Source organism: Natator depressus, chromosome 1 (assembly GCF_965152275.1).
Source record: "Natator depressus isolate rNatDep1 chromosome 1, rNatDep2.hap1, whole genome shotgun sequence".
In the NCBI taxonomy this organism is placed as follows: Eukaryota; Metazoa; Chordata; order Testudines; family Cheloniidae; genus Natator; species Natator depressus.
This window is the reverse complement of record NC_134234.1, coordinates 97,883,835-97,897,328: the sequence shown is the minus strand read 5'-3', so window position 1 is coordinate 97,897,328 and position 13,494 is coordinate 97,883,835. Positions and strand designations below refer to the sequence as shown.

The 13,494-nt window shown below is 43.6% G+C and overlaps 1 protein-coding gene across 1 annotated transcript in view; it reads left to right on the top strand.

The window, feature by feature from the left end:
- STK24 (serine/threonine kinase 24) overlaps positions 1 to 13,494 on the top strand; it is a 127,827-nt gene that overhangs the window by 61,690 nt on the left and 52,643 nt on the right. The window contains exon 3 of the mRNA XM_074962898.1: positions 9,565 to 9,621. Coding sequence (XP_074818999.1) covers positions 9,565 to 9,621 — 57 coding nt within the window. The remainder of the gene's footprint in view (positions 1 to 9,564; positions 9,622 to 13,494) is intronic.

Below are 13,494 nucleotides of genomic sequence, written 5' to 3'. Positions count from 1 at the left end.
GCACACGGGCTAACCCCCCTCAGATCCTTCTCAACTGCCCCTGGCTAGAGACAAAGCTATTAGCAATCCCTTCATGACCATTACCTTCTTTTACTTTTCTATAGTTAGTCTCCCCATTCTTAGTTGTACCTTCTGCTGCTGCTTTCTTCCTGAATAAACCACCAACAAAAACCACCAACTTTATCCCCCCCCCGCTTTTTGGAGACCCTTCCCCTAATAGGGTATGCCCAGTACACAGGGCTTCAAGAAGTACCTCTCTTGCAAAGAGGTCATCCTGTAGCAGACAAGCACTCCGAGTGCATACGCTACCTCAGGGAAGGCCATGTTCCACAGTAGTATAGTCTTTGCCTGCAGTTCAGACCCAGGTCTCGAAAGACCCAGGGAGTTGAGACAGAAGATTATCTTCATGGAGGCAGCCCTCCACCCCTTCACGGACCCATACTGAGAGTCACCTGGCAGAAGTGAGTCTTTTCCACAGCTCTTATCATCCAGGGACTGAGAGTCAAAGAAAACAGTTGCTGACCCCTCTCACAAGTCATTAAAAAAGAGCAGAAAGTTTCCACAGTGAGCCTTGAGCCAGCCGTAAATGATCTCTGGCAAACTCGGTATCCTTGGTACTGTTGGAACCAAGACAGTCCCAATCCGGTACCCATGGCTCATAAAGATCTGGATTGGCAAGTACCGTTGACATGCATAAGGAACCAATGGGCACAGGCACTGAGTCAGCAGCACCAGAGGACAAAGACAGGAGGCAGCACTCCACTAAGAAGATGCTGCCAATATGCGCTGTACCATCAGCACAGTCACCGATCCCCATGCAGCACTGGAGCAGTGGGTGAGGGCAAGATCTCCAACTCCCTTAGTACTGCCAGTGGCACTGAGTCAATTGGTACCATTGGAATTCCGGCACTTGAGAGACATCCATGTATCTGACGTACTGGAGTCTCCTTTTCTTGGTACCGGGATCTCGACATAGAGTCTTCCCTTAGCACTGGAGTCGTCTTACCCTAGCTTTAAAAATCCCTCCTGGCCAGAGGAAAAATCCTCCCACCTGTAAAAGGTTAAGAAGCTAGGATAACCTCGCTGACACCTGACCAAAGTGACCAATGAGGAGACAAGATACTTTTAAAAGCTGGGGGGAGGGAAAAACAAAGAGTCTGTCTGTGTGATGCTTTTGCCAGAGACAGAACAGGAATGGAGTCTTAGAATTTAGTAAGTAATCTAGCTAGATATGCGTTAGATTATGATTTTTTAAATGGCTGAGAAATTAAGCTGTGCTGAATAGAATGGATATTCCTGTCTGTGTGTCTTTTTGTAACTTCAGGTTTTGCCTAGAGGGATTCTCTATGTTTTAAATCTGTTTACCCTGTAAGGTAGTTACCATCCTGATTTTACAGAGGTGATTCTTTTTTACTTTTTACTTCTATTAAAATCCTTCTTTTCAGAAACTGAATGCTTTTTCATTGTTCTTAAGCTCCAAGGGTTCTGGGTCTGTGTTCACCTATGCAAATTGGTGAGGATTTTTACCAAACCTTCCCCAGGAAGTGGGATGCAAGGGTTGGGAGGATTTTGGGGGGGAAAGACGTTTCCAAACAACGCTTTCCTAATAAATAAACCCAAATAAACGTTTGGTGGTGGCAGTGGAAGTCCAAGGGTAAAATAGTTTGTACCTTGGGGAAGTTTTAACCTAAGCTGGTAAAAGTAAGCTTAGGAGGTTTTCATGCAGGTCCCCACATCTGTACCCTAGAGTTCAGAGTAGGGAAGGAACTTTGACATGCTTACTACCAGGAGGGCCCCATAGAATACCTCCAGACAGCCCCACCACCAGCATGGTATGGGCACCACCATCCCAGTGGCCATACTGGGATCCTTGGCCTGCATAGCACACCCACGCCTCTTGGGCTTCTAGCCTCACCTATGAACCCTCAAGATGCTCCCCCTCTGCCATGGCATCTAGAGCCTTGGAACTTCCAGAAGAGATCGTGGAGGAACAGGAGGGCGGCATTGAAGAAGAGGTGCTGAGGACCAACATCTCCTCCTCCTCCCCAGACAAGGCTCTCATGCCTCTCCCACCGTCCTTGACCGATGATGTCCAGCTTTTCCAGGAGCTGGCAAAGAGAGTTGCAAATACACTACAGATACCATTAGAAGAAGTCAATGACTCCCATCAGAAGCTCATTGACATACTACACATCTCATCCTCTAAAATAGCCCTCCCTATTAATGAGGCTCTCCTGGACCCCACAAAAAGTATATGGCAGACCCCAACATTGGTGGCACCTACTTCCAAAAGGGCTGATTAAAAAATATTATGTCCCAGCTAGGGAGATGGAATTCCTCTTCTCCCGTCCTCCACCCAACTCCATCGTGATGGATGCTGTGAACTCTCCTGGCCGTCAACACAAAATGAGATCCACTCCCCCCAACAGGGATTGGAAGTGTTTCAACCTCTTTGGAAGGAAAGCCTATTCCTCGGCCATGCTACAGTTTCAAATTACCAATTACCAAGCCCTGATGGCGAAACGTGACTATGTCAGCTATTCGAAACTTAACTTTATTGATCAGCTGCTTGAGTCACACCACAACCAATTCAAAGTCATCATCCAGAAGGGAAAACTGTTGGCAAAGACAGTGCTACAGTCTGCCCTTGACACAGTCGGCACAGTGTCCCAATCCATCTCCACTGTGGTGGTGAGGCAGTGTGTGTCAGCTACACCTGTTGGGATTCCCTAAGGAGGTGTAGTCGACCGTTGAAGACCTTCCCTTTGAAGACCCTAAGCTTTTCATGGAGAAGACAGATGCCTCTCTCTGTCTGTTCATTGGTCATCTACATGTCAGGACAAAAGAGGAAATTTAGTCCACAGCACAAACCATGCACCTCCCAATACTCGACTCAATGTTACTACAAGCCACAGAGAAAGGAAACCAAGTTCTCTAGGCATAAACCATTGGCCTGCAGTCTTCCCAACTGTCGACTTCCAATTTTGATGGTTGAGGCGACGATAGACCACTCCCGCCAACTGCTACAGCTGACCACCGCTTCCTTCCCATTTGGCTACCATCTGGCAATGTTCCCCAGCATCTGAGAATGCATAACATCAGACTGATGGGTCTTGGAGATTGTTTGCAATGGGTACTCCATTGATTTTACCTCCCTATTCCCTCCACAGCGTCCTTCTTCAGGGACCCTTCTTATGAGTTTACTAAGACAAGAGATAGTCTCCTCCAGTTAGGAACCATAGAACCAGTACCTCAACATCTATGAGGCAAAGGTTGTTATTTCTGAATACCGAAGAGACAGGTACGTTGGAGATCCATACTGGACCTCAGAGCATTCAAAAAGTTTGTCAAAGCTCAAAAATCCAAGATGGTCACTCTAGCAACAATTATTCCAGCATTGGTAGAGGGAGACTGGTTTTCAGCCCTCAGCCTTTGTCAAGGTTTCTTCCCCACTCTGAACTCTAGGGTACAGATGTGGGGAGCTGCATGAAAAACCCCCTAAGCTTATTTTTACCAGCTTAGGTTAAAACTTCCCCAAGGTACAAACTATTTTACCTTTTGTCCCTGGATTGTATTGCTGCCACCACCAAGCATCTAACAAATATAACAGGTAAAGAGCCCACTTGGAAACGTCTTTCCCTCCCAAAGTCCCCCCAAGCCCTACACCCCCTTTCCTGGAGAAGGCTTGATAAAAATCCTCACCAATTTGCATAGGTGAACACAGACCCAAACCCTTGGATCTTAAGAACAATGAAAAAGCAATCGGGTTCTTAAAAGAAGAATTTTAATTAAAGAAAAAGTAAAAGAATCACCTTTGTAAAATCAGGATGGTAAATACCTTACAGGGTAATCAGATTCAAAACACAGAGAATCCTTCTAGGCTAAACCTTAAGTTACAAAAAGACACAAAAACAGGAATATACATTCCATTCAGCACAACTTATTTTGTCAGCCATTTAAACAAAACAGAATCTAACGCATATCTAACTAGATTGCTTACTGACCTTTTACAGGAGTTCTGACCTGCATTCCTGCTCTGGTCCCGGCAAAAGCATCACACAGACAGAGAGAACCCTTTGCTTCCCCCCTGTCCAGCTTTGAAAGTATCTTGTCTCCTCATTGGTCATTTTGGGTCAGGTGCCAGCGAGGTTACCTAAGCTTCTTAACCCTTTACAGGTGAAAGGGTTTTTCCTCTGGCCAGGAGGGATTTAAAAGTGTTTACCCTTCCCTTTATTTTTATGACAACCTTCAAGATGCCTACTTCCATATCTCAATCCTACCATCCCACAGCCAATTCCTCAGATTACCCTAGGACAAGACACCATACCAGTACAGAGTACTCATCTTCAGGCTATCTGTTCAGAGAGTATTCTCCAAGATTCTCTTTAGTACTGACTGTGCACCTGCTCTCCCAAGGGACCATGATTTACCCATACTGACTGCCTTCTCAGAGCCTGGTCCTTCCAATAGGTTCGCCAAGTCACCAGATCTGCAATAGACTTAGTCACAGAATTGGGCTTACAGATCAACACCCAGAAATCAGCCCTCAATGCAGTGCAGCGCCTGGAATTCCTAGACTCCAACCTCGACTCCTTCCAGGCCAAAGCTCTTCTAACTCAGCTTCTGTACCAGATGACTAGAGGATAGCTAATGTGACACCAATTTTTAAAAAGGGCTCCAGAAGTGATCCCGGCAATTACAGGCTTGTAAGCCTGACTTACTGGGCAAACTGGTTGAAACTATAATAAAAAACAATATTGTCAGACATATAGATGAACATAATTTGTTGAGGAAGAGTCAACATGGTTTTAGTAAAGGGAAATTATGCCTCACCAATCTACTAGAATTCTTTGAGTGGTTCAACAAGCATGTGGACCAAGGGGATCCAGTGGATATACTATACTTAGATTTTGAAAAAGCCTTGACAGGGTCTCTCACCAAAGGCTCTTATGCAAAGTAAGCTGCCACGGGATAAGAGGGAAGGTTCTCTCATGGATTAGTAACTGGTTAAAAGATAGGCAACAAAGGGTAGGTATAAATGATCAGTTTTCAGCATGGAGAGAAGTAAATAGTGGTGTCCCCCAGGGGTCTGTCTTGGGACCAGTCCTATTCAGCATATTCATAAAGATCTGGGAAAAGGGGTAAACGGTGAAATGGCAAAATTTGCAGATAATACAAAATTACTAAAGATAGTGAAGACCCAGGCAGACTGTGAAGAGTTACAAAAGGATCTCTCAAACCTGGGTGACTGGGCAATAAAATGGCCGATGAAATATAATGTTGTTAATTGCAAAGTAATGCACATTGGAAAGCATAATCCTAACTATACTTATAAAATGATGGGGTCTAAATAAGCTCTTACCACTCAAGAAAGAGATCTTGTAGTCATTGTGGATAGTTCTCTGAAAACATCCACTCAGTGTGGAGTGGCAGTCAAAAAAGTGAACAGAATGCTGGGAATAATGAAGAAAGGGATAGATAATAGGACAGAAAATATCATGTTGCCTCTATATAAATCCTTGGTACACCCACATCTTGAATACTGTGTGCAGATGTACTCGCCCCATCTCAAAAAAGATATATTGGAATTGGAAAAGGTTCAGAAAAGGGCAACAAAAATGATTAGGGGAAGGGAACGGCTTCCATATGAGGAGAGATTAATAAGACTGGGACTTTTCCAAGACTGGGCTTGGAAAAGAGACGGCTAAGGGGAGATATGATCGAGGTCTATAAAATCATGACCGGTGTAGAGAATAGATAAGGAAGTGTTGTTTACTTCTCATAATACAAGAACTAGGGGTCACCAAAGGCCAAGACCATAACAGGGTTAAAAAAAGAACTAGACATGTTTATGGAGGATAGGTCCATCAATGGCTATTAGCCAGGATGGGCAGGAATGGTGTCCCTAGCCTCTGTTTGCCAGAAACTGGGAAGGGGCGACGGGATGGATCACTTGATGATGAAAACACTGTTTTGTTCATTCCCTCTGGGGCACCTGGCACTGGCCACTGTCGGAAGACAGGATACTGGGCTAGATGGACCTTTGGTCTAACCCAGTAGGTCCATTCTTCTGTTCTTATGTACCTCAACTCAGATTCCTCTCTTTGGCCTCACTCATATAGACAGCCCACAAATATGAGCCAGGCACTGCCTATAACTCTTGGGGCATATGGCAGCGGCCACAGTGGTAATACCACATGTGACGCTTCACATGCGATGCTTCCAGTTTTGGTTCAGTTCAGTGTACAGGCCAAACAGATAGGCTAGACAAATGTCTGTCACTACCCTACCAGGATCAAAAAGTCCTTAGATATGTGGAAAGACCCAGCAAATGTTTTCAAGGGTATCCCCTTTTCACAAATCTCCCTGTCATTGCTTCTAATCACTGACACATCCCTCATAGAATGGGACATGCATCTAAATGACTTCGCAACAAAAGGCCAGGTGGTCATCCATGGAGATATCCCTCCACATCATCCTCCTCAAACTAAGGGCGCTCAGGGATGCCAGTGCCCATTTCCTCTCACTGATCAAGGGATCACACATGAGAATCCTAACAGAAAACATAGCATGTATGTACTATGTAAATCGGCAAGGGGGAGGCAGATCATCCCTCCTTCTGTGCTGAGGCAATGAGACTGTGGAACTGGTGTATCTCCCAGGATGTCATACTATCAGCCACTTACCTTCCAGGCACTCAAAACTTGATAATGGACAGTCTCAGTGGGAAATTCCCACTCGACCACAAGTAGGAGATAAACCCAGCGGTACTTCATAACCTATTCAGGCAGTGAGGGACACCGACCACAGACATGTTTGCCACTTGCCTGAGTGAGAAATATCCATGCTATTGATCCCAATCATGGGACAGCACTCCATGGGTGATTCTCTCCTCCTCCTCTGGGGCAGGGACCTTCTCTATGCCTTTCCTCCATTTCTCCTACTGTCAAAAGTCCTATTAATAATAAAAAGAGAAGGAGCTGATTGCTTCTACTTGGCCAAGACAGACTTGGTATCCTTACCTGTCACAACTCATGGCGTGCCCACCAATTTCTCTCCAATCCACTTCTTAGTTCCTCTCGAAGAACCAAGGACGCACCGTATATCCCAACCCCGGGATTCTTTGCCTCAAAGCCTGGCTCCTTCATGGTTCGAACACATGAGCTCCTACTCAAAGGAGGTACAGGAGGTATTATTACATAGTAGAAGGTCCTCAACATGCTGGACTTACCTACGTAAATGGTCCAGGTTTTGAAAATGACGTATCTCCCAACATATCTCTCTGACACCCGTGACTCTTCCAAAGATCCCAGACTACGTACTAACTCTAAAAAATTCAGTACTATCTCTGTTCCCACACGGTCCACCTAGCAGCTATAGCAGCCTTTCACCGTCAAGTAGAGGAATATTCAGTGCTATCACACCCAACCAGTAAACAATTCCTTAGGGGTATAGTAAACCTTTTCCCACAACCCCGACATCCTACTCCCATGTGGGACCTAAACCTGGTATTGAAAGGCCTGACTATACCTCCCTTCAAACCTATGGCCATTTGCTTGGTTACAAACCTTTCAATGAAAATAGATTTCCTGACAGCAATCACTTCAGCTAGGAGATTAGGAGAAATAGCAGCTCTGATGGCACATCCCACCCATCCCCCCAGTATTCTTTTGGGACAAGGTTATACTCTGGCCACAACCAAAATTAATCCCTAAGGTAACCTCCCCATTTCACATGAACCAACTGGTTCACCTTCCAATTTTCTACCCCAAGCCTCACCATGACTGCAGGGAAGCTATATTGTACACACTAGATGTCCGGAGAGCCCCAGCCTTTTATCTGCATAGGATGAAGGCTTTCAGGAAATCCCCTAAACTTTTCCTCTCTATTGCAGAAAGATCTAAGGACTAAGCAGTATAGCCCAGAGACTCTCCAAATAGGTCTCAAACTGCATTAGATGATATCAAATCTTCAACATGACCCCACCAGATAGTATTTGCACACTGTCTACGAGGCCGAACTCATTATCAGTCGCCTTCTTCTAGAATGTCCCTATCTCAGAAATCTGTAGAGCGGCAACATGGACGTCAATCCACACCTTTGCAGAACATTATGCAATCACTGGGGACTCTGCCTCCAATGCCATTTTCGGCTCCACAGTATTGTTATCTGTAACTGACCTGACCCCGAAGCCCCAGCCCTCTGGTAGGGATACTGCTCAGAAGTCACCTACAGTGGGGTATCCATAGAGACGCTACTCAAAGAAGAAGTTACTCACTTTGTGCAGTAACGATGGTTCTTTGAGATGTGTGTCCCTATGGGTGACCCATAACCCACCCTCTTGCCCTCTGCTTCACAGTTCTTGTCAATGACTCTGCGGTGGAGAAGGACCTCAAGGGGATTAGGCTGTGCTGGCACTTTTCTCCAATCAGCAGTGCAGGGATGCAAGTGCACCTACAGTGGAGCACCCATAGCAGGGGTTCTCAGACTTTTGTACTGGTGACCCCTTTCACACAGCAAGTCTCTGAATGCGACCCCCCCCCTTATACATTAAAAACACTTTTTAAATATATTTAACACCATTATAAATGCTGGAGGCAAAGCGGGGTTTGGGGTGGAGGCTGACAGCTCACGACACCCCCCTGCCCCATGTAATAACCTTGTGACTCCCTGAGGGGTCCGAACCCTCAGTTTGAGAACCCCTTACCCATAGGGACACACATCTCGAAGAACCATCATTATTGCACCAGGTGAGTAACTTCTTCTGGGAAGGCACAATATACCACTGGGCATGTTTAATTGGTGTTAACTACTTTTTTGGGGGGTCAAAGAATATTAGCTACTTCTGCAATGAACTACATTAAGGGCTGTTATAAGAGCAGGGAGGGACAGTACATGACTCTTGGGAAACCATAAGCTGCTTTGTCTCAAGCCTCTGGAGCATATTTGTATTGTTTTATTTTCATTGTTCACAAGTCCTCTCTTCTGTCCTGTGCCCCCTACTTTTCAGGTTGAGAAACACTGGATTAGACACTTGTAATACTCTTCTTTATATATGTAGTTCAACTAGCTAGGGCTTCCGTACTGCTCCAGATGGTTTTCATTAGCTTGCATTAGAGAGAAATCTCCTACTCCTCTGAGTGGTATACTGTGGCAATGTTAAGGTGTCTACACCTTCCTCTGATCCATCTGTGTTTGGCTGTTATGGAAACATAATACCTGACTATTTCATGTGGACCACTAGTCTATTCAGACATGGTAGTTCCTATGTTCCTAGAAGATATAGGACAAGACAGTGTATGGAAATAAGGATTGTAAAATCTAAGATGGAAAAAAATGAATAAAATGGAATGAAGTCAGTGTATGTTATCATCAAATAAATAAAAATGTGGAGCAGAGGCAGTATTTTTCTGCCATGACAGATTATAGTTGAGTGAAATTCTGTGCCATTACATCTTTACTGTAATAATGCTACAGAATTCATTTTGCAGCAAAATGTGTGAAGCAAATCATGAAAGAAACTAAAGTATGAAGCTACTAATTTTATCTATTCTGTTTTTGCAGGATACAAAATTATGGATAATAATGGAATACCTTGGTGGAGGCTCTGCTCTTGATCTAGTAAGTAAACTAGTTATGAACTACATTAATTTAGTAAACTTAGTTAAAATTTCATTAATGCATTTCTTGAATATTTCTGCTGTTTATAATTCACCTGAAATCCTAGTGTGACATCATTATTGCTATAGCAGTTGTGCTGTCAAACACAGGATTATTGCTTCAGTAGAGAAATAAAGCAGCATAACCAGATGTGTTAAGAAACAAAAGCCCTGTTTTCATGCAGAAATTCCCAGTAGTTAGAAGAAAATGTTTGTGTTCATATATGAATTAAAATACATTTTCCATGAAATGACCTCATGTGCAAATGACGCTAGGTAACTCAGGATGCTAGTAATGAGATATGAAAACTTTCATCTCAAAACTCTGGCCTTCAGCCAACCCTAGAATATTAATAACTGAAGGTTGTTATTGTCTGCTGGCTCTTCATGGTACTCGTACATTTGTTTCTTAGTGTACACATTTTTTAAAAAACAAAGCACCCTGTCTGTAGTCTCATTGAATGGACCTAGTGATGTAATTTCCCTCTTCCCTTGCAGTGTTGGTAGATATGTCCTTTGAAACAATCTTGCATTGTGGGTGTTAGATGTGTATATTTTCTGTGATTAAATACAATAGAACCTTGCTATAAAACACTTCACAGAACGACATGCTTTTTATCTAGTCCATACAAAAATTGATTCTCCCTGCAGCAAAGAATCACAACCTGGCTTTTGTAAAGGGAAATCATGCTTCAGCAATCTATTAGAATTCCTTAATGATGCCTTAATGAGCTGGATGATGGGATGGATTGCACCGTTAGCAAGTTCGTGGATGACACTAAACTGGGGGCAGAGGTAGATATGCTGGAGGGTAGAGATAGAGTCCAGAGTGACCTAGACAAATTGGAGGATTGGGCTAAAAGAAATCTGATGAGGTTCAGCAAGGACAAGTGCAAAGTCCTGCACTTGGGACGGAAGAATCCCATGCACTCCTACAGGCTGGGGACCAACTGGCTAAGTGGCAGTTCTGCAGAAAAGGACCTGGGGATTACAGTGGACGAGAAGCTGGATATGAGTCAACAGTGTGCCCTTGTTGCCAAGAAGGCTAATGGCATATCGGGCTGCATTAGTAGGAACATTGCCAGCAGATCGAGGGAAGTGATTATTCCCCTCTATTGGGCACTGGTGAGGCAGCATCTGGAGTATTGCGTACAGTTTTCGGGCCCCCACTACAGAAAGGATGTGGACAAATTGGAGAGAGTCCAGCGGAGGGCAACAAAAATTATTAGGGGGCTGGGGCACATGACTTACAAGGAGAGGCTGAGGGAACTGGGCTTATTTAGTCTGCAGAAGAGAAGAGTGAAAGGGGATTTGATAGCAGCTTTCAACTACCTGAAGTGGGAGGTTCCAAAGCGAATGGAGTTCGGCTGTTCTCAGAACAAGGAGCAATGGTCTCAGGTTGCTGTGGGGGAGGTCTAGGTTGGATATTAGGAAATGCTATTTCACTAGGAGGGTGGTCAAGCACTGGAATGGGTTGCCTAGGGAGGTGGTGGAGATTTTTAAGGCCCATCTTGACAAAGCCCTGGCTGGGATGCTTTAGTTGGTGTTGGTCCTGCTTTCAGCAGGGGATTGGACGAGATGACCTCCTGAGGTCTCTTCCGACCCAAATCTTCTATGATTCCTTGACGTGGTCAACGAACATGTGGACAAGGGTGATCCAGTGGATATAGTGTACTTGGACTTTCAGAAAGCCTTTGACAAGGTCCCTCACCAAAGGCTCTTAAGCAAAGTAGGCAGTCATGGAATAAGAGGAAAGGTTCTCTCATGGATAAGTAACTGTTTAAAAGATAGGAAACAGGGTAGGAATAAATGATCAGTTTTCACAGCAGAGAGAGGTAAATAGCTTGGTCCTCCAGGGATCTGTACTGGGACCAGTGCTGTTCATAAAAATCTGGAAAAGGGTTTAAGCAGTGAGGTGGTAAAGTTTGCAGACAATACTAAATTACTCAAGAACATAAGAACAACCATTGTGGGTCAGACCAAAGGTCCATCTAGTCCAGTATCCTGTCTTCCGACAGTGGACAATGCCAGGTGCCCCAGAGGGAATGAACAAAACAGTGTTTTCATCATCAAGTGATCCATCCCCTGTCGCCCATTCCCAGCTTCTGGCAAACAGAGGCTAGGGACACCATCTGTGCCCATTCTCGCTAATAGACATTGATGGTCCTTTCCTCCATGAAAGTTAAGTCTAAAGCTGACTGTGAAGAGTTACAAAGGGATCTCCCAAAACTGGCTGACTGGGCAACAAAGTAGCAGATGAAATTCAATATTGATAAATGTCAAGTAATGAATATTAGAAACCCTAATCCCAACTATAAAGGCAAAATGATAGTGTCTAAATTAGCTGTTATCACTTAAGACAGAGATCTTGGAGTCATTGTGGATAGTTCTCTGAAAACATCTGTTCACTGTGCAGCAGCAGTCAAAAAAGCTAACAATGTTAGGAACAATTAGTAAAGGGATAGATCATAAAACAAACAATATCATAATGCCTCTATATCAATGCAAGGTATGCCCACATCTTGAATACTGCATTCAGATCTGATCACCCTATCTCAAAAAAAGATATATTGGAATTGGAAAAGGTACAGAAAAGGGCAATAAAATGATTAGGAGTATGGAACAGCCTCCATATGAGGAGAGGTTAAAAAGACTGGGACTGTTCACCTTGGAAAAGAGACGATTAAGGGAGATATGATAGGGGGTCTATAAGATCTTGTCTGGTATAGAGAAAGTGAATAAGGAAATGTTATTTACTCTTTCACATAAAACAAGAGCTATGGGTCACTCAATGAAATTAATAGGCAGTGGATTTAAAACAAACAAAAGGAAGTACTTCTTCAATAAGACACACTCACTCTTTGGAACTTGTTGCCACAGGATGTTGTGAAGGCCAAAACTATAACAAGGTTAAAAAAAGAAGTACGTAAATTCATGGAGGATAGGTCCATCAATAGCTATTAGCTGGGATGGGCAGGGACGCAACACCATGCCCTGAGTGTCCCTAGCCTTTGTTTGCCAGAAGCTGTGGACGCCTGGATGGATCACTCGATGATTGCCTGTTCTGTTCATTCCCTTTGAAACACCTGGCGTTGGCCACTGTCGGAAGACAGGATACTGGGCTAAATGGACCATTGGTCTGACCCAGTATGCCCAGTCTTATTTTCTAAAATTGTAATATCTGATGCTGTTATGATATCTTGTATTACTCAAATGTAATTACGTAATATATACTAAAGTACATTTAGTAGTGCATTTAAAGGTATCATAAATACTTAAAAGTAAACTGCAATTGACAAATGAATAAAATACATTTTTGACTTTAGCCTTATTTTTATTAGCATTTCAAGTTTCATTAATTCAATACATCTATCTCATTCATGAGTACAAATTAGCTTTCCATGTCCACTGAAGAAATCAACTTAATCTGCAGCAAGGGAAGTTCAGCTTAGATACTAGAAACAACTTTGTAAATATAAGGATAATTAAGTATTGGAATAAGTTGCCAAGCAATGGTGTAGGTTGGAAGAATACCTGTCAGGGACGGTTTAGGTATCCCTTGCCTCAGCACAGGGGAGGATGGCATAGATGACCTCAAGAGGTCCCCTCTAGCCATATGTTTCTATGAATTCTTTGAACTTAGCGAAATTTTGTTCTTGATATTGATAGACCCCATGGTTGCCAATTTGGCATTTTACTTGAACATTCAGCAGGGAAAGCAAAGCTTTTTGAAAACTGCAGGTTGTTGCATGTTTACTGCTACAAATATGAATATTTTAAAAATGCAGTATAGAAATATTAGAGCTGGTTGGTGTCAAGATTCCTTCTCCATTCT